Source organism: Epinephelus fuscoguttatus, linkage group LG13 (genome assembly GCF_011397635.1).
Source record: "Epinephelus fuscoguttatus linkage group LG13, E.fuscoguttatus.final_Chr_v1".
NCBI lineage: Eukaryota > Metazoa > Chordata > Actinopteri > Perciformes > Serranidae > Epinephelus > Epinephelus fuscoguttatus.
The window spans coordinates 34,817,218-34,844,021 of NC_064764.1; the positions used below are offsets into that span (position 1 = coordinate 34,817,218).

The following is a 26,804-nucleotide window of genomic DNA, read 5'->3' on the forward strand; positions in this document are numbered from 1 at the left end:
TCGCTGCCTGGATAATGTTCAGAGACGTTTCTGCCAGGTAACAAAACACTTCATTCATATACTGCGTAGCTTTCAGAGGGAGGTGATTGTGGAGTATGGTGCAAAGTGCAGGACCTTTACAACAGAGCCCCGGGATTATTCCTCTCTCTTGTGTTAATGTTAGACAACAAAAGCACTTTGGTTAAGGTTAGGAAGAGATTGTGATTTAAGTTAAATGTTGATTTAAAAAGGATTATAAATTATTCTGTACTCACTACGAGTTGATACTGTTTGCATGACTGCCTGTTTTGATGGAAAACAACTGAAACACGCTGACAATAAACATTTTGCAGATTTGTTCAGTATCAACATTTTTGTGATTTGCCAGGTATGTTAATTAGCAACATTTTCTCATTATGTTAATAGATAACTTCTCAGCATTACATTTCCCTCAAAAACATATTTGCTGTTTCAGTTTAGTTGTATACAAATGTAATTTCTGGGAGACAGAGTTGTGTATTTGTCTCTGTACAGGGTGTCTTCAGGTATTAGACACCTTCATTTAATGCTTTTTAAGACCTTTGAGATCATTTTTAACCAAATTTAAGATGAAATTTGGACAAATCATCTTTTTCTTATTGCAGCATTAAAGGTAAGTATACAGGTAAGTATGTGTGGTCGGGTGCAGAGGTAGGTTTTACGTAGGTATATGGTTGTTAGAGTGAGTTTGGTTAATTTACACTTTACCAGTAAAAGTAAAAAAAAACAGCATTAGGTTCAGTGGTGTGTTTAAAGATTTGTAACTTGAAATGCGGACTTTAACACAGAGGAGCTCAACTCATTTTGACAAGATAAATGAAATCAGACAAAATGTTTGTGACAATTAAGACCTCAAAATTCTAATATAACACTATTTAATGACTTCTGAACCCTAAAATCTATTGAATTAACACCCTGCCAACACCCTATTCTAAAGTCATTTGGTGATTATAATAAAAACACCACAGTGAGTGTAAGTTGATCTACAAATAATACAAATACTATATAAATGTAGTAAAACACTTAATAAAAAAAGTACTGAAGGCTCCCAGAATTGTTTAATAAATAAGTTTTACAAGATGTTTTTAGTGTGTTTTATAAAGCAGCAATGCATTATTGTTAGCCCATATTTAAATGGTTAATAGGTGCTTATTAGAAGATCATTTGATACTTAATAAAAGAGTAATTTTTATAACCATGTTTAAATACAATCACAAACTAAGTCAGGGTGAGTTTGCAGTGCGGCACCATCGCACCACCATAACACAAACACAGATGATTACAATGTACCATAAAATAAACTCTGAGGTGTCACACGATTATAAATGACAGACATTTCTCTATCTCCCCGGTCATTTATATGTGCATGTGTGAGTGTCGGCTGCAGGAAATATTCAGAGTCTAACCTTCCACTGCGGCAGGTGTCGGAGGCGAGGCATGCTGGTCAGACAGCCGAGGATCCAGGAGAGCTCAGCGTGCTCGGATACCTGCAGGGTGGAGGGAGGGGTGAGGGAGAGGGGCAACACATTCAGTGCCACTGTCAGTGAAAAATAATTTGTTATAATCGTCTTAAAAAAAACAAACAAACAAAAAAAAAAACACACAGACACACAGACAGTATATTTTTGTCCTAAATGCAATTTGAATTTCACTTGGTCACACATTGAAGTCTGGTCCTGTTTTAGGATTCACCCCAGGAGAAATTATTAGAAAATTACTAGCTAAACTGATTGTTTTAAAGCATTTTAAAACAAAAACTTAAGATCAGGGGTTCTGACAGTAATAATACTTCAGTAATAGTATGGCAGTTTGGGTGGGTCTGGATTAAGTAAGTTATATATGTGCTTACACAGTGGACATATGATAGATGCATATCCACACACATACACATGTATTCTGCATATGTCTGTGTGTTGTACTTTATTTAGTCAAGTTATACAAAAGAGTCTTCACCACAGAAAAGCATTTGAGACATAAATAGAAGAAATCAATTAAGCAGCAGATTAAACAAACAGATGAATGGGTGAGAGCTCTGCTATGGGACAGGAGGAGGGCGCCTCCTTAGCGCCTCTCAGTGGCAGTGGACGAGTACTGCTCCTCCCTATCTGTCCTGACTCCTCACAGACAGGTGCACCTGGTCACACCTGTGTTCACTGTGAGGACAAGTTTAAACTAAAAATGAGAGATTAATATGCAAAGTAAAAAGGGAGACAATATAACTCCTCTTTTATGTAATCTTCACTGGCTCCCAGCATCTATTAGAGTTGATTTTAAAATCCTTCTATTGGTTTTTAAGGCTCTTAATGGCATCTGCCCCTCCTGTTTAAAAGAGTCCCTATCACCTTATGTCCCCCCATGAACCCTGGGATCCTCCGCAACTGCCTTTTTAACTGCTCCTGATGTCACTACAAAAATGTTTGGGGATGCTTCTTTTATCTGCTACGCCCCAAAAATAAGGAACACCCTGACTTTAAATATTAGACATGCATGCTCAGTGGACAGTTTTAAACGACAACTCAAAACATATCTTTTTAATAAAGCCCATAACTAGCAGCTTTCTGTTTTAGTATTCGTAATATGTATTTTTATTACACTTATTACTTGATTAATTATTACTGATTAATCTACTTGTTCTTCTCATTTCAGACGCAAACTGAGTAAGTCTACCTGTGACTGATTAACTCCCTTGCAGAATGGACTGCAGACCAGTTTTGGTTGTCGAGGACAGGGGGACAATTGTGTCCAAAGTCCAGCAGCTTTACTGCAACACATCTGCCAAAGTTTATTTCAACTGAAAAGTCTTTAAACACCTTCACAGCAAAAACTGCTGTATGAGATTGATTTAGATTCATTAATCACAGAGCATGTCATTAATTAGATTTTTTTTTTTTCATCACTTGGCAGCCCTAGTTAATTTACATTAAATCACAAGTTATAAAGTAAAGACAGTATATTATTAGGTTCAGCAGGAGGCTTTCAGAAGAAGACAAAAAGAAATTAAAAGACGGATAAATAAGACCTCACAAATACACATTTTTAGACAATTTCGTGACTTTTAAGGCCTAATATTTATAAAATTGTATTTAAAATATCTTAAAACTTTTTAAGGACCTGCAGACAACCTATGTTAATATGGTGTAGCATGTGCATCTGGCAGTGGTAAATCAACTGCATATACATATCCGCTTTCATGGAGGCTGTTCTGACTGCACAAAAAAATCTTGTGTGTAAGAGTGTATGTGGGGATGCAGGAAATATCCTGCAAATTAAACTTTATGGATGCTGGCTATATTGCCATCCCCTCTTTCTCAGTGTGACGTCAAAAGCAGACAGCAGGGACATAAAGCAGGATTTGGGGCAAACATGTGGGGGGCCGGTATTCATTACACACTGCAGACAGACAAGAGATGGGACAGATGTCGATGACAGCGCAGAACGGGATGGATATGGTTTTGAAGTGTAATAAAACTCTGATATTTAAAAGCTTGGGAAGAACAAGGCCTTCATTCATGCTGCATGGCAAGAATGCACTGCAACAAGAGATATGCTGATGTTACGGATGGTGTGAGTATTACATAGTAGTGGGTTAACAGTTGGCCCCGCACTATAAATCCACTTCTGTCCTCGATACTTCTATAAACCCCAGAGGACTTGCAGATTTGCTGATTCATTCACTTCCTTTTTGATACCACTGACTTCAGCTCGTCACCAGATCTGCTCTTTTTTTTTTTTTTTTTCTTCAATGGAGTGGAGTATTTTCTTTGGGCAGTCGTTGTATTTTTACATGTGGAGCAGGCGTGTTCAACAGGAGGGTCGCCTCGCTGCCAAGTTATGTGGCATGAAGCTAAACGGGAATAAAAATAGGACTGTGACTGTGTGTGTGTGTGTGTGTGTGTGTGTAGGGGGGCAGAGAAACACAGATGGACTGAACTCTCACACTCTTTCTCACACACATACACACACACTTCTGCTCCTTAACTTGTGAATAAGAACAGAAAACACACACACACACACACACATGTAAGGGAGAACCAAACAGCTGTTCTGATTCTGTACATTTTACCCTGAAATCTTGGAACCGCCGCAAACGTTAAGACCGTCATTATCCATCTTGCTGACTTCATGTGGCCAAAGCAGGATTTAATGTAGGTTTATAAATGCATGTGTTTTTATAGTCCCTGTGAATTTCGCAGAGTGTACAGTGGAGATAAAAATCAGGAGCAATCAAATAAGCAATTTGGGGGCTGGCTGGCATGTTGGCAGGTAAACATTAGTCGGCAGCTTTAATATAAACAGTCAAAGATGGCTGTCTGCAAAGCAAACTTAAAAAGAGGTTAAAACTAGAAGCTGCCTTTTGAAAAGAGAAACATACATTTATAAGCGCTGACATACTTCCACAAAAGTCCACTGCAGCAACAATTATGTTAATGTTTTGTTAAATAACCACCTTAAACGTGAGATACAAATGTGCAGACATGAACTAAAGAACACAAACACATATCAGACGAGAGTTATTCATACTATATGTGATCACTTATGAATATAACAATAGAGTAGTATTATTCATTCATCTGACCTCGCCGCATATCAATATTTGGTCATGGACTTTCCACGTCCAGGTATGACGTGAAAGGTACCCTGGGTGCGTTGGTTGTTGATGTTCTGGGACGCTGTGTCAAGTTCTGCCTGTGACGTGCATTGTCTTCGTTCAAAATATACTTGTTTTCACAGGAAATTTACCGTTTACATACAGTCTCTTTCACAATAAATGTACTACGTAAGTACAACAACATGTTTCTTTTTCCTCCAACAACTTAAGCACTACGCCAGGGTTTAGGCAACAAAAGCAAGTGGTTAGGTTTAGGAAAAAAGACCAGGGTTTGGCTTTATAATCTTACAGGATGCAAACTCTGCTCTCCCAGGTGAAAGTCCGTCTCGCCCACCCTACTTGGACTTTTGCTGCCTTAACTTTCATTCTTGTCCCGCAGCGTTTCCCCGACACCACAGAGCGCTGGTAAACTACAACGTCGACCAGCCGCATATCATGCCGATGTTAAAGGACGGCTTTTCCCTCAGTGTCTGACGGCACAAGGCACTGCCTAACCGCCAGATTTTGATGACTTTGGAGCGAAACTGGGTTGACCAAGCGGCAGCCTACGGGGCCAAAAAATGAAGCCAACATGACAGTGCCGAAAACTGCAGTTCCTCTTATGGCCACTTGAGGCCGGCTCCAAGAGTGAGTCAATCCTCATAGACCCTCATGTTAAAATGCCTGACTTTACAGCAGAAATTAACACGTTAACAGCCTCTAAAGCTAATCTCCCTGTTCATGACATCTGTACAAGAAATGAACCTTTATTTAGCTCACCAGTTTACATTTTATGAAGGTTTAGAGTCACACATAATTATTGGGGGGCCACTTTGAGTGATAGGCTGATAGTGTCCTCAGCTTCTCAGTCAGATCCACCCCTCACTCCTCCACAGTGCCAGACTCTCATCCAAACAGGGTCAATTCTGGCTTCAAAATACCAATGGGTGACATCACAGTGGCTACATCCATTATCTTATATAGTCTCGGAGCTTAAGCACTAATTAAACACCAATAATGCACTGCGAGAGCATGCCAAGAAAGAAATAAAATTCAAAGTTCCCAAACATGTCTCTTATTCCCAACTCGTCAAACACCGACGCTTGGTCAGTGGTTCTACATGTCATTCTCTGACGCTTCAGGAAAAGTAACTGTTACACAAAGAACACAATAAATCATGTTTTCAAAACTGACCCTGAATTCCAGTGTGCAGTGAAACACAGCTGACATCTATCATCCATCCATCCTCACTCTCCTGCCCACCTGAGACTGCTGGAAGAGTATTGCCCTCTCCGGGTCGATGCCACAGGCCAGCAGGCTGGCTGCCATGTCCAGGATGTTGCTCCTGAGTCGTGCCGGGTCCTGAGGCTGTGTGATGGAGTGCAGGTCCACAATGCTGTAGAGCACCGAAGGATATTGGTCCTGCAGGGACACCCAGTTCTCCAGGGCACCCAGATAGTTGCCCAGGTGGGGCACCCCCGTTGGCTGGATCCCTGAGAATACACGCCCACCTCCTGAAGGCTCCTGGAAAGAAAGGGAATATCTTCATTTACACTTTGTAAGTTAATGACTCTTTGCAAAGATTTAAGTATGTTCCTTAAAAAAAATCCTCTTCAATTAATCACGCATTGTCTTATGTTTTCTATTTTTGCAGTGGTTGGGATGTTCCTGGGCACAGTGCGCCGGTGAGGTCGGACTTTACGAAAAGGTAGTGTCCAAGCTGCAGGCATCCAAGAGGAAGCTACAAAAATCGCGGAAAAAGTGCCCAAAAAAAGCAAATATTGTGAAGCAAAATGCTGAGTAAACAAAGCTGGTGTTGGCTTCCAGGAGCTCACAATTTGTGCATTGTATATTTAAAGTTGAACAAGATTATTCAAGATGTTAAGCTGTATCTCACACCTTTATTGGTGCTGGTTTTTCTTAAAATAAAGACTGTACACACATAAATTATGTCAGAAATACTTAACTGATGCCCAGGGGGAAATTGTGATGTTACAGTTGGTCTGATGTAAAGCGTAGAGAATTATAGCAGTAGAAATTATTAAAGTATGAAATATCTAAATGAATAGTTTCCATGTCAGTGGCTCAAAATCAATCCAGTAATAATTTATTGATTTTAAACTCAACACTGCAACAAGAGGAAAAAAAGTGATAATGGGCAGGAGAAAAACCGCTAAAAGCGGAGAAGAGGAGAGAAACTAGTGTTTAGAGAGAGGGTGAAGGTGAAAAGGTGAGAAAGCCTGCAGAGACTGAAGTGTCAGTGTTAAACTATTGGCAGGTTGGAGGCCAGCAGCAGTCACGCTTGTATTACCGAGATGCTAACTTCATGGCTAGCACCTCTGTTCTCTCCCAAACACATCCTGCACAAAGAATGCATCACCTCACCGGCCAACAATAATAATTAACATCCGTCCGGCCAACTTCAAGGCCTCTGTTACCACGGTGGGGGAGGGACAGTGGAAGAGGAGGGGGAGGCAGAACCACGGAAATACCATACAATATGCAGCTCACCATATCACCAACTTATTCTACAGAACTGGCGCTAGAATAGCAGCGAGCTCTTCACCCCCTCTGGAAGAAAGAGGGAGATCACTCATTGTGTTTGTATCGTTGGGCAAACATTGTGTTTCTCTTTCTGCAGAGCCGGGCCGGGCCAGACCGCCTCATTTCTTCTGGCATGGGCCCGCACCACTGAACCTTGGCTTTCAATTGCCCCTGCTGGAACAGAGTCCTAACCACGGCTTGTGGCACCGAGCACCACATGATACAATTAGAGGGCAAGCAGAGCGGCACCTGTCATGAGACGTGAAACCGCAATGGCTTCAAAAATCCAGGGCTTCTTCACCAAAGCCGTTACACAGTAGATTTGTGCTTTGACGGAGCAGAAACACACAAAGACGCAGACCGGACTGGGTATTTTTGTTGGGCTGTTAGGAAGACAAAGTGTTTGGTGACTGGGTGACGCATGTTTGCCTGCCCACCATGGAGGCCGGGGTTCAGTTCCCGGCAGAGGTGCGGTGCTGTGGCTTGGCCCAGTGCTCCAGCTCACAGGTGAGAAGGTGGGATGGGGAGGTGGAATATGTGGTAGAGATAACATGAACCCCCACGTGCACAAGGGTTAGAATTACACATGAGGTTTGAAGAAATCCAGGTTAACAGACGGACCAGCTGTGCCGGGGCTTTTGTACGTATTAAGAATGTGCTCAGACTAAAAATAGCACTGCATTTAAAAAGTACAAGAGACTTTGTTGTTGTAGGTGTTTCCCTACAACTACTGGTGACAATATGTCCTCTAGTTTAAGGCTTATCAGATGCTTAATTCTATTTTGGTGATGTTAATTTTACATATCTGGAAAATGAGCCACACTTATTTAACTGTCCATCTTGACAACTGTGAGGTAAACAGTGCTGCTGTCTCAACACCCATGTTACAGAAGACCTATTATGCTCATTTTCAAATTCACATTTTATTTAAGGTGTCTACTAGAACATGTTTAGATGCTGTATTGATTTAAAAAAAAAAAAAAAAAAAAAAAAAAATTCTCATACTGTCTGTGCTGGAACACCTGTTTTCACCCTCTGTCTAAGACACTCCATTTTGAAGCCCGTCTCTTTAAGCTCACCTCCCGAAAAAGCCCAGTCTACTCTGATTAGTCAGTGTTTTCAGGTCTTCTGCATCTCGGTGTCTCAGTGTTGCCAACTTGGCAACATTCTCGCCTGATTTAGCCATCACTATTATTAAGGGACGAGCAACCAATGTAGTGACTTCTTCAGCCTGTCCAGGAAAAAGTGAGAGAAATATATTGTAATTGATTCCCATGCATGCTTAGTTATCTGCTGAGTTATGGCAGTACACAGCTTTCCCGTCACAGGGCTGCGATTGAGCTGTGCGGTAGGTGTGAGACAGGCAGGAGGAGACACAGCTTGTCGTGTAAGTGGAGGTTCAGTTGTAGTGAGTTTCTATGGTTATGTTGACACTGGATTGGAAGCACGAGAAAATGGTAAGTGGTGTAGCTCTCAAGCCATTCAAAATTTCTATTACTTCAATATATATGCAAATGAATGCGGGATGATGTCACCAATATGCACAGGCATGTATGATGTCATCTGGTGACTTTTAGCAACTTTGGAGTTAATGCTGCTATTTGCAAGAAATTGGCAAAACTGCTGCACCAGAAATGCAGCTGGAAAACTGCAACAGAGAATAGCGGCACTTTCTGCCATGAAAAGTCAAACCAATCATGTTCTAGCAGGAATATGATCCAAAATCAGGGGGAAATAAACAACATCAGCATCCCAAGATTACATGCTTCCCTGCCGTTAGCATGTAGCTACATGTTGCAGTGTACTTGCCGCAGTGTACTACACAGCTATGACTGTGTATAGCGGGACTTTCTCCAGTTAAAAAATCATCAATGAAAGCTTCTAAACACAACTGGACAAGTTCCAGCAGGAATATGATCTTAAATCAGGGAGAAATTAACAACATCTGTAACCAAGATTACATGTTTCCCTGGTGTTAGCATGTAGCAGTGTAGGCTAAGTAGGGTAAACACTTGCAGTAATGTGGAGCAAGGTGTCCGCCAGGATCTGACATCTTGTAGCCAAAATCGAAAAAACATTGGAAATGGAGTATTCAGAACAGTCTGAAGCCCAAGGTTTTTGCTCACAGGGATTGCTTTTACATGTGTTTGCCTACTTATTTGAAATTTTGGCAACATTTAATGTGAACATCTGACATTCTGATATTATATATAGGACAGGCAATAAGGAAAAGCATTTTAGGTCCCCTTTAACGAGTCTACAGCCATGCTAGCGGTTCTGTGAGACTGTCTTAGGCACAGCTGTGCTTTGAGCTAAAAGCTACACTGGCATGCTAACATGCTTCAATGACTATGGAGACATGCTAATTTTTAGCAAGAATAACGTCTACCATGTTCATTTCATTTTAATTTTACATTTGCTAATTAGTACAAAATGTGAAGAACAGCTGAAGCTGATGGGAACGTCTTTAGTTTTGCAGGTATTTGATCGTAAACCAAAGTAACAGACATAAAGATTTGACCTGATGATGGTGCTACATCAGAAAGGTGATAACCAAAATTAATACAACTCATCCAGAGAAGATCATGGATATCTGCATGGCTATTCATCCAATAACTGTTGAGATTACAACTTGAGGTTGATATATTTATTGTTTAATCACTTCCAAAGAAAATGACCCACAACTCTGACGAGGTTAAGTTTGTTTCAGATGTGTTGACTGGTTGTAAACAGCAACAGCTGGACAGAGGAGGCCGTTTCAAAACGCTCTCCCACAAAACCCATGGGATCCGGGTGTTATCACCTCAAATCTGACTGGCGATCATATGTTCCCCGGCTGCACTCTTCAAGGTTATCATAACTAATCATTAAAACCTGAAGCTTTCAGAGGATATCCTCTTCAGCCGCTGCGGAGAAATCGGTTATCTTGACAGCTAGCTGAGCTACATCACATCCAATCTGACTGAGGGACAGGCTCAGCACAGCCTCTGAGATCAGATAACAGCTGCTCTCTCACCAGCGTGTCCCACAGCTTTTCCATCTCTCAGCCCTGAGGGATCGAATAACAACTGTTCTGGGGCCAGCGTCATCCGCAGAGTCTCCATCTACTGGCCTGAGGGAGCTGGTCGCTGCCTGGCGAGAGAGAGGCAGGAAGGAACTGGGTGCTTATGTCATTACCGACGGGGTAATTGCACTGGAGTGCCATTGATGCTGAGAGCCTCTTAAGAGGTGTCAGGATTGATTTGGGTGCGGACGGGGCCCCGAGTCTGGCTCATGTGTGTTCTCACCTCGAGCTGACACGCCAAACGCATGTTCCCCCTCTGCTCCGGGCCCCCAGGGGAAGCCATTAGCCATGCAGACATGGTAATGGTGTCATTTGAGCCAATCGAATGTCAAATGAGAGTCAACGCCACGGCTAACTAGCCACTGGGCAATCGCGATATCATGCATTACGCTGCTTCAGCCAGACACCTCAGTGTTACTGTTGGTCAGAGGAAAGTGTCTCTAAACATGTCCCTCTATAGCTGTTGGAAGTGAAAGTAGTTTACATAAAGACGTAAATCAACTACTGCATGATGACAGAGGAGACAGCAAATGTTGTAAAGCAATTAATGTTGGTAATGAATACTGCACTGCAAGGCCAAGAGTAATGAAATATTATCATCTAGCATACTTTGGCCATGGACCATATTAAACCTGCACAAGTGAATTCATTTCAACATTCACATGCTTGTAAAGTGAGTTCCTTCATATGTTGGAGGCGTGGCTTGTTAAAAAAATTCAGTATGATACATTAAATGCAATGAAGTATAAATCACTGAAATATTCGTTACCAGATTTAAACACTTTATTAAAGACCTAAAGTCATTATAAATATGGAGCTTGAATTTGGTATACAGAGAAGAACACTTGAAATCTGTAGTAGTTTTTTCTTACTTTTATTTTTATTTTATTTTCATTGTTCTTTATTTTTTTTGTCCGAGCTGAACAACATGTCGGACCAACTGCTTTGTGTTTAAACTGCGAATTAAATAAAGTTGAGTTGAAGGCAGAGAAGTGTCGAAATTGTTCTCTTTGGGTTGAAGTATTTGAAGCATGTCTGTCGTTTGGCCACACCCCTCTCAGTGATGTCACAACAGGTGTTTTGCCTTTGACAGAACACCTGTTGCAGCATCCCTAATGAGGTTGTGGCCACCTCAACACAACTAAACAATGTAGACGTTATTTTTGTACTGAGATTCAATTTTGAATTAACCTTTACCACAATTAAAACCCTGTTGGTTTTGAGATGTATTTCAGTGATCCAAACACAAGAGGACAGCTGAGACACATTGCCACATCACACTTGTGTCCATCATGCATCTCCAGCCGACCACTTGTGTTCAGATTTTGTGCCTATGTCACTTTTGCTAGAAGGTCAAAGGGCCCTGTGCATAGTTATTAGGTCCACACTCTTGCCAGTCATGTTAGTGGTTGTGTTGGTACAGCTGGAGATATGCCATGTCTTCTTCCTTAGGGCAAAACGATGGATGGTCACACAACACTTCGTAAATTTGTTAAAAGAAAGTTCTAGAGTTGGCCCACTTTCATTAAAAGAACCACCACATTCTGCACTAAGCCCTAACCCTAACCCCTAACCCCTTGTCCCAGAAATAACTGCAATCTCAGCAGTCAGACAGGAGTCTTTCCAGGGCTGGTACCTGCGGTTATACAGTGGCCAGTATGGCCAGTATCACTCCGCCGTGCAGGCCCACAAGACAGCACGGCAACAGAAATCAATAAGACAGTTCATCACCACGCCGTGCAGGTGCGCAGGATAGCAACGGCTAACGAAAACTTCATCGGCTGTTTCCAACAGGAGTGATACTGGCCAGAAAATAGTCCCAATTGATAGCAAGGTCTGACGTAATGTGGGGATGTTTTAAAATTATTGAAATAGTCTAACAAAACACATGCATACTTTTTTGTAGCTTAAAACCTTTTGGTTACGTGTCCCCCGTACATCTTCAGAACTACTTTTTCTCCGGTAAGCTACGGCCGATTTCTCAGAGCAGTAGGCTCGTTGAGAGTAGTGACACTGTCACATCAGAGCTACAGATGGTCAGTGTTTCACACAACTTCATGTCCAAAAACCTGAACTATCACTTTAAGAATATTCAGACATTGGCAATCCATTCGATAGTAATCAAGACATTTCACTCACATCTACAAATCATCAGAGGAAAAGTCAGGGGATAGCCAAAGTAATTAGGATTTATCATCTGGGAAACATGAACATCAGAACCAGATTGAATGGCAATCCATTTGATAGTAATCAAGATATTTTAGTCTTGATCAAAGTGGTGGATCTCTCACCGCCAAACCAGCTGACATAAAGTTATCATCCCTCAAACCAGGTGGAGAGCGTGGCTAAAAAAAGTTAATTCTTCTGAACTGAAGAAACGTTTCTGAGCCAAACATTTGAGCAACAGCAGGCCGGACTCGATCCTCAGCCAACAAGAACGCCAAGCTCAATGCAAACAAAATACTTGTCCAATACTCTCCTCTTGTCCAATTACAGTTGGATAAAAGAATAAAGCATCACCTGCCTTCTCCCATCGTCTCTTCACCTCCTTCTCTTTTTATTTTCATCTCACAGTCGTTAGATGCCTGTTGATGACACGTAACAGACGCGGGGAATGCTACATGCTCTTTCCTCATATTTAACTCTGACAGGCATGACGCTGTTGTATTACACTGTCGCTAAGGTGACGAAAGCCTTCTTCATCCACATCTACCATATGCTGAATGCATTACACACCATATGTGTGTGACATTAACGCCAACAGCTAGAAGGTTACATACACTATAAAGGCCATGTTTTCACACTCGCAGCACCTTTCCGGGAATATGTGTTCATTTGTCTGTGCATGTACGTGTGTGGTAATCTCCGCAGGGACGGAGGTCGTGTGCAAACATAGACGCATGTCCACACGTGTCGTGGTCTTTGCCTACATCAACATCAGTTAAGCTGTGAAGGTGTCCGTCCATATGAATCTGACAGCTCACATCAAAGATCAACACTGGTTGAAAGAAAAAAAAGAGCAGTAACAGATCTTTTGCACAGGCTGCGTTATTTAATGGAAAACAATAGTCAGCTGATTCACTTCATTAGAGAACAAATAGACGGTCTTCTTCTTCTGGACTTAACGCTGACTTTCCCACATGTCCAAAGAAAATCTGGTTCCAGGATTCCATGGAAACAACATTTCTTTTTCCTCTCGAAAGAGAGCGGGTCCTGGAACCACTTCATTGTGGGAACTGAATGACAAATGTTGGATTTGTCATTTTAGCGAGCGCAACATCCTCAAAGAAACGATGTGTAACGATGACAAATTGTACTGGGACCAGATGCATGAAGCACAGAGTTTGGTCTTGAATTGTACAAAAATCTTTTTGCCAGATTTATAAAGCTCCCACAGTTAAACTGGACAGAGATTTTACTTTATCATGCAGGCTGAATTAAGTCAGACTATACATTTCTATATGAGCAAAAATGCATGCCTTCTAGTGAATTAAAATATGGATTCGCAGATAATGCGACTTCAAGTAGCATCATTTCAATTGCCAAGTGTGTCACTGCAAATCCTACACACTCAGACAAACCGACATACAGCCTTAAAGAAGGAGTACTCCCTCCCGAGGCTCTCTATGGTCCCAGGAAAAAGTTTTCTAACAAATGGTGTTAGCAAGAGCGGAGCACCCTTAGAATGAAAGCATATCACTGCAAACAGACTTTGATGGAGGCCGAACAAAAGACAGCAAAAAGAGTTACAGAGCATCTAAAAAAGTGTGCAGCATTTTCCCAATTTCTTGTGTCCATTTGTGGGCTTATGGAAATTTAAACAAATATTTCAGCTTAACTATTGCTGAACTACTCATTTTTTGATTATCCGAAAATAAATGCTTTGTTTGGCAACTCTGTCAAAGTCTGTCTGCACTAATATGCTTTCATTTTTTGGGGAGCTCTGTTCTCCCTAACACCATTGGACAGGAAAGTTTTTCTGGGACCATAGAGAGTCTGAGTTCACAGGTGTATAAAGAGAACTGGATACAGCATTCGAGGTAGGGCTCGGTTCACTCCTACAAAAGTTACTTGGACGGCCCAAGAAGCCAAAAAAGTTTGAGTTCCCAAGTGTAAAATTAACCAGATCTTCTGCATCCTTGGGTCTATGTGGGAGTTTCATGACTAAGTGGCTAACTTGGAGATATAAATATTCAATCTTGCGATTCTTCCAGGCTTTTGAAATGGTGTCCGACCGAATGGATCAAATCCCTTTTCAAATCCCTTTTCTCTTTACAAATGTAAGTCCACAGAAAGCCTTTTAGGGCCCAATGTCATCACGTTATGGACTCCGAAGTTCTAACCCAGAACACTTGCAGGGGGGCTTTTGTATTTAATGTGAAAGATTTCAATCAGCATTCATTCCCAAGACAAATGACTCTGATTGCCTTTGATCAGCAATTTTGAAAATACCACACCCAGATAGATGCGCTAACACTCTGCTAGTGATGTATTGAAGACTCTGTCCCCGGATCTTAACCTGAACCAAACCCTATCCCTAACTCTAACTACCAAAGGGGGTGCGAGGCATTTACAGGCGAGAAGTTGTATTCGATTTACATTTTGATACAACACCAGTGCGATGGAATGATGAGCTGCTTCAAATGCTGTCTGTCTGTGCAATGCTGTTTCTGATTTAGTCAGTACCAAGTTCATCTTTCACTGGCCCCCATGCTGCTCTCTACTGGTTATTAACCTGGTTTCCAGTGTGTTTGTGGCATTGAACATGACAAACCAGTATAAAAAAAGACAGAAGGGCATACTTGTCTGCTGCAGAGTCGTGTGCACAGCACCGGTCTACTGACAATGGGAAAGGTTCCCATTTTCAGTGGGTCTTTTCGTGTTTAACAAACCTGCATAAATGCGATAATTTTGGTGGTATACAGATTGGTTGCATTCAAGCAGTTGCTTAAGTATGGCGTGTAACGCTAGGGCCACACCGCCCGCGGAAGCGCCGCGAATAGCCTCGAAGCGCTGAGAAGAGAAGGCAGTTTCCTTTCGGCGCCCATGTTAACCGACTGTGTCGTCCACACTTGCCACGCCGTGCCGGGAAGCTCCGCGGCAGGCTCACGATTTGCAGCCATCAGTTTGGCGTCTGGTCTATTTTCTGCGCGAGCCGCGAGCGAATGCCAGGCAGTGAAAAACAAGAGCTGGGAGCAGAATCGCTTGTCGATGGCGTGGAGGAATGCGCGTCTGATGTGAACGGAGGTGCTCTGGTGCGCGCGAGAATTTTGGTGCGCTGCGCTGGCGTAAGGGGAGAACAGGCCCATGAAATACATTTTACTGTTACTGTACACGTGTCTACCACAGTATTTTATTCTACTTAAAGTATTATATTTTATTCCTATATTTTAACTGCTGCACTTTTTTTTGTCTTAGATACTAATAAAATTTTACTGCTGTGATTTTCTTTTATATATGTATTTATAAAGCATTTTCGTAGGGAGCCTAAGAACTAAGTTTTCACTGCAAACGACTGCTTCACTGGTTTTTGTATCTGACGATAAAGAACTTGAACTTGAGATTGGTCATTAATATTATTGAGCAGTTGCAGCTTCCAGCGTGTCCAGGCCCACGGTCTCGCTCCGCTCGGTGTTATTAATCACAGCCACGGTTTTGGTTGAGCTAGGACTTGCAAAACAGTGGATTTCTCTTCTCAGATCTGTTCTGGGCTGCTTTTCAGAGGCTCATACATCATATCAGAGCCTGGGAGTCCCGGAGTGGCCCACTGACATCTCTCTCACCAAGGGGCTGATGAGCGGGGCCCGATGGTCACCACCGTTTTACTGCGCCAATTTCAACACATCTCAAAAACCACCTCTGGGGGCATCGCCGCTTGCCCCGCTGTGAATTACCATCAGCTCTTTGTGGGCTGAGGGACGAGCTCCAGATCTGACTGTGGCTGCACCGAGATGGGCCGACAGATGGAGGATTTTCCGCGGCGCTCCCGCTGGGCGTCCCGACACACAGGGTCCAGTGTTCTTCTTCTGTCCTGGGCGCCCCACGCCAACCCATTAACACCGGCACCACGCTGAAATGCACCTTGACACACCTTCCCCCTATCTTTCTTCATCTCTGTCTTTCTCTCACTTTGGGACCTGTTAACGCTGGCAACCAACAGAGCTGCACTTCAGTGAGGTATCAAATAGGAAATGGGGTTTGGTGTATTACCCCCCCTTTATTCCTAAAAGTGTGTGTGTCTTTAGCCAAAGTGGGAACACACACCACAGCTTGAAACAAAGTGCATATGACCACAGAGAAAACATACACACACATGAATACATAGATACGCACAGTAAATAAAAAATGTAATAGTGGATAAAGCACGAGAAAAGAGAAAAGAAAAAGAAAAAGAAAAATGGCGGAGGAGGTGATGTGGTAAAAAACTAAATAAAATAAGAATAAAAGTGTGACTATAGCCCAGTCAGGACTTTTTCTTTTTTCCCTCTCTGTGAGTGTGTTGGAGGGGGAGCAGAGGGAAAGGCCCGAAAGGAGCGTTTGATTAAATCTGCGGTTGACGTGTGGGACAGGTGAGATTGATGAGGTTCCTCTGCGTTTCACACTGTGCGGAGAGCGGGGGTACAGGAACAGAACGCTGCAGTGTGGCGGGCCAGGGCTCGGGGCCCGCTCGCGCCGTGGGGTCCCTCGGCTGATTAATGGGACTGGAGGCCCTTCAAAAACAGCACTCCCCGCAGACAGGGTCCGACGGTGCTCCAAAAATAACCAGGCAGGGGAGGCAGCCTCCAGCCTCCAGCACTAACAGGCTGCAGCTTCTGAAGGAACCAGACTTCAATACGGCCTGGGGGGAGATAACCAGGAGGGGCAGTGCCTACTCAAGACAGGAAGCTGTAATCTGGCTCATTAGAAACTAAACGTTTAATGACTTCTCTGGTTTCTGGGAAGTGACAAACACTGACAGCTGATATTGTGTCAACTATGGTATCGGATTACCTGCTGATGTAATTATATGCAATGTGACATTCAAACCAAATGAGTACAAACACAATGTGACACTAAAGGGCCACAATAAAACATCTCTCTGAAACTGCTTTAAGAACGAGTTCTCCAAGCAAGCACTTCAAAGACTTCCTGTCCATGCTGTTAAAGGTTGAGAAGTTAAAGTGCTCTGAGGAGTGGAAAGTTTAACATCTATAGTTTCATGGCTCATGACTGAAATCTTTATCTCCTGAGGAAGTCTGTGTGTTATGACTGAAAGCTCCAGAACAGAGTGTTTTGTCCTGTTTCAAACAAGCCAGTGGTAGGTTCAAGAACTTCATTTTTAGGTTTACTTCTTAAAGTTTGGTTCTTTAAGTCACGTGACATATATCACTCTACTAGCACACTACACTGTTATTAAAATAACTCAATTGATTCTCTTGGTTTCACATGGTACATGAACAACAGACTCTTAGGTGAAAGTCTGGAGTTTGTTTGACCCATTCACCTCCTCTCCCTTCCACCCTTTGCGGACTTTCCTACTCTTTACACCAGTGGTTCCCAACTGGTCCAGCCATGGGGTCCAGATTTCTTCTTAGTCATTAGTTTATAGTCCCCACAGTTTAATATATTCAGCGTCATACTTACGTTTGGTCATGTCATCGAGCTAGTTTGCCGTCTCTGTCAAGCAGGTGTTCGTTAGTCATTCTCTCTATGGCAAGAAATGGCAATTCAGGTAAAAGCTCTGCGGTGGAAATTCACTGTACTTTAAAATAAAGTGTTTTGAACAAACTTGACGTTTGCGAGTCACTTGCGGCCCATTCAGAACGGACCCATGACCCAACTTTGGACTGCGACCCATCAGTTGGGAACACCTACAGCAGTTGCGTGCATCGTCAAAACATGCCGCACGCCGGTCTGTCATACGGCTGCTAGAGGATGCCTCTGTGCCTTGGAATCTGATGCCAAGGGCCACTGGACAAGCATCGCTATTTGATGAGTTGGGAGTGAGACCGACTTGTTAAATAACCCTGTGGTTGACGTAGTTAGGTTTAGGCACAAATACCACTTGGTTACGGTGAAGACAAGTTCGTGTTTTGGCCCAAAATACCTGCTTTTCATGGCATTATCCAAACTGGAAATGCAGTGATGCGTTTGTAATAAAACAACCACCCTGGAGCAACCTCTAGCTCAGCAGGGAGAGTGTACATCCCATGTCGGCCCAGTCTTCATTTCCAACCTGAGGCCCTTTGCTGTGTGTCATCCCTATTCTTTCTCCCCCTTTTCTGTCTCTCTTCAGCTCCTCTGTAATAAAGGCACACACACAAAAAAAGCTTTTTGTGGCACTGCCGCCGGTGGAAACGCAGCAATGTGTAACTAAAACACAACCTGCTTTGTTGTTTGTTGGTATTGAACATTGCTCTGTAGCTTGGTAGCCATCTCGCCTTGATGACACAACATCTACCGTCACCTCAACCTCTCAATGTCTATGACAGCTCATATACCACATCACTTTAGAAACACTGATATGACACATAAGAAACGTACAAATGTGACATATCTGTGGTTTGCAGAAATGAACGATGCCATCATTTTCTTTTGGCGACTGGGCTGTTTCAAAAGGTCAAGAACGAACTTTAAACCTCAGTGATTTTGATAGAGTTGGAACCAGATATTATAAAAATACTAATTTACACAGTGTAGAGGACTGAATCAAATATCAAATGGGTTTTTAGACCAAACATTCCTGGTTGCTTCAAGTGCCAGAAATAAAATCCAGGAAGTCCAAATTGAGTAAAAGATCAAGGAGTTTATCACTCATGAGACCAAAACACTGAGCAGTAGTGAGATGCTTTTACAACTCTGGAAAGTTATGTTGGCACTCCAACAATAATTTTATCCTCAGTTTTGATATTCACAAGGTAAACACTAGAGTGATGATGCTGCACTGAGTTGTGGCGAAACTTCAGCGAGATCTCCTTGTTTGCAGACGACCCTGTCTTTTTTAGATTTTTGCCCGCAGCACTGGGGTGGTCTCCTTGAAATAAACGCCACCAACAAGTCACAAATCAGGCCTGATAAACACCTGCAATATTCACAGCAGTTTTATTCACTTACTTACAAAGGACTAATCATCTCAAAACCAGAAACACTGACTGTGCATTCAGGCCTGTTTAAACTAAAGCAGTTTTGCCTACAATAAGCTCACATGTAAAGCAGCTGTGTGCAGTTGAAAAAGCCAAGACTAGCTTCATTCATGTGATTTTTTTCCCTGTTAGATAAACACATTCATTCCAGAGCTACTTGTTTCCTTCCAAATTGTTTCAAATAGTTTCATTAAACCACTTCCTCCTCCTTCTGTGTTGACAATAGACATGTTTAATTTTATTTCACTTGCAGGAAACAAATGACTGACAGGCGAGCTAATAACGCCCGAGAAAACACATAAAACTCACAACACAGCACAAAAATAAGCACCACACACTTCATAAATTTATCAATATGTAATTAGCCCTGGTGGCAAAGCTTCGCAAGCAGCTCCTCGCTGAAGAGTGCAGTCATTTCCTGCTGCAGAGGCAGCGTCTGTTGAATGCAGCTCAAAGGCACGACACCAGATACTTGCTGCATTTTATTTAAAAGTGTCAGACGCTTAACAGATCAGGCACGGACTGAGACTCAGGGAAACTAGTAAGATTCCCCAGTCACCACTGTGGGTGCACAGCTTCAGGCTGATTCTGTAATTCGACTTAGCTTGATATGATTTTTTTTTTTTTTTTTTCAAAAAAGGAACATGTTGACATATGGGATAGTTTTAAGAAATGGTTAATGTGCAAAGCGAGGGTCTTGGCTGCAGAACGACTACGACAGACCTAATTACACAGAGGGGACTGCTGAGAATTAGCGGGCTTTTCTGACAGTTGAAAATAAATAGGGCAGTTAATGAACATCCTCAAAGGGGGAGGCCATGTTTCCTCGCTCTCGCCTGCCCTCTCCCATGTGGTGTGGGAGCAGCTCTAATGGTTTTAGCTGACACCCGAGTAAGTGAATTTGGAGCCAAAGGAGAACAGAGAGGCAAATTAGAAGTCACTTCCTCTTTCCTGGAGCCCGGGGCTGACATGACTGATATCAGTCAATAACAGGACCACAGGCGAGGGACGGCTGGATGGGGAGCCCTGTGTTTCCAGCTGACATGAGGCTGGGGGTTAGTGTGAGGCAGCAGGGTGGTAGAGAGTTTCAGTTTGAGGCAACAGCTAAACTCAGGTTTAATTAGCAGAGCCTCAAACATGAAGAAGTTATTGGCTAATTACTCAAATATTTGGTCACGATGCCAGTGATGTTTCAAGGATTTTTTTGCATTGTCTGCAAATTTTATCACTTTAGATGCAAGACTTTTGACTATGGGAGAAAAGAATTTAAAAATAAACTAAAAATAGCCTACATTTCGCCTTGCTACAGCAAAGAAGTAGACATCTGTACATTTGCAGGACTTCTATAAGTTAATTTAAGACAACAAACATTTAAAACACTTCTGGCCCCGATTATAGTGAATTGAATTTAGACTAGAGTTGAGCAATATGACTGTACCCACCTATGTGCAGCACTTTGGTCGACTGCCGTCCTTTTAAATGTGCTCTAGAAATAAATCCTGACCTGACTTGACTTGACTATATACTGTGCAACATTACAAATGTGTCCAGTGGTTGAGATTTGGCAATATCATTTCTAACGGCGGAGCTACTTGTGGTAGATGAGTGCTGGATTCTCGCGTAATCTCGCTGCCCTGCAAGGTAACATCATTTGGGCAGACATGGAGGAGGAGAGTGAAGTTGTAAATACAGAACCTTGAAACACAGAGGTTGCGTTAGACTTTCTCACTGTCCGTCCGATAAAATTCTGTCACAGCCTGTCTGTCATTTTGATTTAATTTTTTTAAAAAAAGAAGAAGATATATTTCATTTCTGTTCATTCAATTTATTTCTTTGAATAATTCATATACAGAACAAGTTTACAGATTATGCATTTAAGGGTGTAGTGCTATTCGTTAAGTTGTAAACAAAATGTTAAGTACCACAGCACACCTATGACCTATGAGGCACACACACTTGTGAGCACGCACATGGTTAAGTTATGGCTCGTTTCAAAGGTTATGTAACCACTGTTCCTCTGGAAACAAGTTTGCATTCATTAGTCAACAATAAATATAAAATATAAGGATGTCTTCTTGCCTCTTCATCTTCTCTAGTTTGCTTCAGACTGAGAAAAGTAATTTTATTCACAGTGCTGCTCAAAGGCTACTGCTGACAGCTACCATTAACTTTTTTTAAAGATATTTTTTTGGGGCATTTTTTTGCCTTTAATGGACTGGACAGCTAAGCGTGAAGGGGGGAGAAAGAGAGGGGATGACATGCAGCAAAGGGCCACAGGCTGGACCTGAACCCAGTCCGCCGCGGCAACAGCCCTGTACATGGGGCACCTGCTCTACCACTAAGCCACCGACGCCCCAGCTACCATTAACTTTTAAGGTGGAATGTTTTCTTGCATGTCACTCAGTACATGAGTTGATGTCGAGAATCAATCAGCACACCTTAAATGTCAGTGTATATGAATTACAACCAGATTATGCAATCTGCAAATATTCCATTTCCTCACTTGGAGAAAAAAAAGCGGCAAAGCATCATTCTGGGGTGCTTTGGCAGAACTAGTTACACCTTTGATGGAGAGGAAAAAATGAACAGACACTGACCATGCAAAGAAACTTCGGATGCTCAGCTGCTGTGACATTTTTTGCAGCAGTATGTATCAATATAGCCCAATGTGGTGGCTAAAGCCAGCTTGACCATGGGGTCATGCACTTGAGATCAAAGATGAGACTAGACATTAGTGAATTTATATGCATACGCCACCAGGAAGTGTCCATGCTCAGCAGTCAGACAGGAGTCAGGTTAATTTCCAGGGCTGGTACCTGCGGTTATTCCACAGGCTAGTTAATAACATGTCGGGCAGGAAATCCAAAGTGTGGGATCATTTTGAGAAGGTGAAGGACGAACCCAAGCTGATATGTAAACTCATCTTCATTGGTCGACTACAAACATGACGTATCATCTGAAACATGGAAGTAGCTACATGCCCATTAGCCCACAGCGTCATTAACAGGCGGCTCGCTCAGTGTGTGACGTGCACTTGGAGATAAAATATAGGCCTATATTAATGAAGGTTCATTAGTACGCTTTTGTATTTCTCTGTAATGTAGCACAGTGTTAACAATGTTACTGATACTATTCTTTCTCACACCTTCAACTCAAACCAACAAAACATATCATTAATAATTAAATCAATATCATAAACATGTGGGCAACTAGTCACCAGAACACACTTATAAACTCTGTCAAATTACTTCAGCTTGCAGCACAGATATTTGCTGTTATGCGCAGACATTAACAGCAAATTTTGAATATAGGTAACAAGATTTTAAAGAGCAAAAACACACAGCTGTGTCACAAACATCTCCCTCAAAATTCAAAGCATCTGACAAAGGTCACACTTCATCTCTGTGTCAGTCCGTTGAGGTTCAGTGACTTTTTAAACACATTTTCCAGTGCAGAAAAACCTCCAGAAAAGCGTCTTGTTTGACGCACATCACACCTCAGGGCATTGTGGGCGTGCTGGTGTTTTGCACTCAGCCGTCCACATTTGGAGAAAATTAAAACAAATGAAAACCAACACTTCATTTCTGATGTTATTGCTGGTAATGAAGCACTGCTGTGATGCTTTTCGAGTCCCCCCTGCTTCCACCCCTTTCCTCCCCTCTCGTCACACACCTCTCCAGCCTCTCTGGAGACTCTGCCCTAACAAAATACAGACGGGACGGCGGTGAACGTGCATACTGTGTTACAGCTCGTACATCAACCTGCAACAGGGCTTTGGGCAGATGGCTGAGGTTTTTAACTGCAGCGTAATGCAAGAACAGCTCAATAATTAGCATCGTTGTCGTACTGAAACACACTGGTTATTCTTACACGTGCCAGGGGACTCGTTGTTTGCCTTAACACCCCATTTGCTTCTCCAAGGCAGCCGTGCAATGATAGGAAACTCTACGCTGAGTTATAGTAGGCATGTTTAACAAAGTAAAAAGGTACACTCAAGGAGTGCTACTGAGGATATGATGTCACATGCCAGACAGGGAAAGGAAACTGCACCGAAAAACTCAAGATAGACGAGGAAAAAAAGTTTAAGTCACAAACAAAGCTGCTACAGTCAGGAATAAACTATTAATGATTTAATGTGTCACTCAGAGCTGAGAGGCAAATGCCCAGAACAAAATAATCCAAAAAAATGGTCATTTAAAGTTATGCAGTAGTCATAAAGGCATAAAAAATCCCTGTTATTGATAGTAACAGAATTTTGTGGTTTTGTAAAAACCTAAAACAGCTAAAATAATCAGTGAATCACGTTTAATTCATGTGATGACATGATGTGATTGTTTTTACGGAGAACCACATTTTGCTTCGACCTGTTTAGTTTAACTTCACTTTATGATTTCCTCCATTTCCCAGAATGCCTTTCCCCCAGAGACAGGGGCGTAACTATGTCTGCTTTCATCTGTACTCTAGGAAGGAAAAAAAAAACCTTCACCCTTTGATTCGGAGCGACTGACACCAAGCTGACAGTAACTGTTTTCAGTCTCTGAAACTTTTTCTGCTGTCCAACTAAACGCAGCTGCTCTAAATACCAAAACTTCCTGCTGCTATTCAGACAGTGTTCTCCACAACAGTAACAGATGAAGAGACTGTTACAACTGAAAGCAATCAACTAACCCTAAAAATCAGGGCTGTGCTGAATCGTTGAAACTTCATAATGCTGACAGTTGAATTCTGAATCAGCATTTGAATGCTGCGTAGCTCGTTTTTTTTTGCACGTTTATTAATTCTGTTTAAACTCTGTATTTCTGCACAGCTGCAGATAAAGATTATCACTAATATTATTCGTAATATACTATTTGTCAATGCATTCTACCTCCCAACTCTTTTAATAGTGTTGCTTGGTCAGTGGCTCCATACACATGTCAAAATATGACACTCTAGGTACCCCTCCAGCATCAGTTTTGGACACTGTGTGTAGGCTAGGCTGACTTTTGATTTCACACGGGAAACAAGCAGCGGGCTCCCAGGTGAAAGTCGTAATTTGTCTGATCCATCCACCTCCCATCCCAATCTACGCCGACTTTCTCTCTTCATACTACTGCAGATACTCGGAGCATCAAAAAAGGGTGCTTTGGTGCATCATCATCTGACACCAAGAGCCACTAACCAGGGACTTTTTTAGCTTTAATTTCAGAGTAGGCACTCTTCCAGCACGAGAAGTGACGCAAGTGTATGGTGACTGGCCAAACGCAGCCAATGCAGCACTGACAACCGCTGTTTTCAAAAACCTTTTAACTGCGTAAACAACAAACAGCACAAAACACAAATAGTTCATACCAAAAAAAAAAAAAAAGAGGGAAACACAGACAAATGGTTCGAGACAGCAAACTAATCCAGGCTTTGCTCAACATATACAGTGGAAATACAGCGCAACTTTGGCTTATCAAAGTGGCAGTGACAGTGCTATACCAACCGCCGACTGGTTTACAGGACGTCACTTCAGTGTTGCCATTAGCGCTGCGAAAACAGGAGAGAAAGCCCTTGAAGCTATGTTGTTCTCGAGCAAGATCCCCAATGGCCACTTCCTCTCAGGGAGTCTCAAGAACAGTTTGGTCCGAAAAAGGCTGTATGATACTTTTATAACTAAGCCCTTCAGTCAGAGAGCTGCCTTTAAGACTGACTATAAATCACTTCATGGTTTAGGGCTAAAACACATTCCTCACATCCTTTTGGCCTCTTAGTTCACCTGGAACAAGTCTGCTAACTGATCCTACAATCAAAACACTGTTGGAACAAACAGTTCATTCCTGCACTCTCTGTTAGACTTGCTTAGATTTCAATGCTAAAAAAACTTCTTCTTTTTTTTAATCTTTGTGACGTAAAGCATCTCGGTTTTTTTTCGATGTATGAAATGTCCTGTATAAATGAACTTGCCTTGCATAAGTAGCATTTAAGAAGCTGAAACCCAACATATCTTAAGGAATTATGTCATCTAATGTCTTGTTTCAGACTCACGCCAAAGGTTTTTAGTTCACTGTCATGGGAGAGTGTGTAAAGCTAACGTAAGAAGCTGCAATAAGAGTATTTTGGTGTACTTTATAGTACTTTTCTATGAAAAATGACTCAAACCGATTAGTTGACTACTAAACTAGTCACCGATTATTTTTATAGTCGATTAGTTTAAGGCGTTGTGGTCATTTTAACTTAAATCTAAAGCAATGAATCATGTTCATTAAGATCACCATATGTTTGTAGCCTGGCTGTCCTGACAGTGTCCAACTTTCAATGGTGTCAGAAAAGCAGCCCTGTTTTCAGCTTTGTAACAATGCATTTTCCAGCTGATAAAGAGGGTTTTTAAAGAGTCTATTTAGTTTAAAGCAACTGATCCAGTCATGGGGTTCACATTTCTCCTTGGTCATTAGTTTAAGGTCTACACAGTTAAATATATTCAGCGTCATACTTGTGTTTGGCCATGTTGTCCAGCTAGTTTGCTGTCTCTGTGAAGCAGCTGTCCGTTAGTTAGTCACTCTACAGCAGGAAACTTTAAAAACACCAGAAATTCACCATACTTCAAAATAATATGTGTTTTTTAAAAACAAAACTGATATGTTTTCAGGTCAGTTGCGGCCCATTCAGAATGGACCATAGACTCACTTTTGGACTGCAACCCAACAGCTGGGAATCACTGGTTTGAGAGGTGGGGGAATTTTCTCAACACATAAGGGAACACTCAGTGCTGATGTTGAATATTGGGGGTAAACTGAAGCACTGCACCACTTCTAGTTAAGAAGTGGAATGAAACATTGTTACCTGTAAAATAGTTTAAGCAAGCTGTATAAAGCTGCATAAGATGGAAATACTCGAGTACAAGTACCTCACATACATAAGTAAATACAGTATCCACATTCCACCAATGCTGTGAGGCTTCACAAACGACATGTTTACTGAGTATATTATATATAAAGCCACAAAGCTGACACCTTAGTGCTCCTGTACAGACAGCCAATATCACCACTACTAGTTCAAACAGCTTATTTATTAAAAGAATAATTAACTATATAATGTCCACTCGGTTTAAATGAACGAACACATACAAGACGAGTTTAAACGCAACTGTCCCTTTACAATATTAACTCTTGTCATGTGTAAACTGAACTAAACTCTGTCTCAGGGTGTGAACAGAGGACACGGGGAGTAAGAAAACACACAGTCCCGGTGTTGCCGGTAACGTTTCAGTCCGTGTGTCGGTGTACGGTCAGGACACACAAAATGTCTCCGTTAACAACATGTCTTCACATACCTTGGTTCCCGTACAGGCTCCGGAGCAGAGTAACCTTTGAGGAGAATTAAATTTCTGAATGAATCTGAAGAGATGTTTGAAGTTAGTCCGCACGGAGAGCGCCATCTTGGATTTTGACTTCACCCTACGGTGGCTCTGGAAGGACAAAAGGGAGGGAAGCGTTTCAGCCCGTAA

At 42.1% G+C, this 26,804-nt stretch overlaps 1 protein-coding gene across 1 annotated transcript in view; it reads right to left on the reverse strand.

Moving 5' to 3' along the window:
* The window catches only part of wars2 (tryptophanyl tRNA synthetase 2, mitochondrial), a 107,939-nt gene that overhangs the window by 15,893 nt on the left and 65,242 nt on the right, over nucleotides 1-26,804 (reverse strand). The window contains exons 5-7 of the mRNA XM_049595102.1: nucleotides 26,631-26,765; nucleotides 5,870-6,130; nucleotides 1,425-1,505 (exon numbers count right to left, since the gene is read on the reverse strand). Of these exons, the coding sequence (XP_049451059.1) occupies nucleotides 1,425-1,505; nucleotides 5,870-6,130; nucleotides 26,631-26,765 (477 nt within the window). The remainder of the gene's footprint in view (nucleotides 1-1,424; nucleotides 1,506-5,869; nucleotides 6,131-26,630; nucleotides 26,766-26,804) is intronic.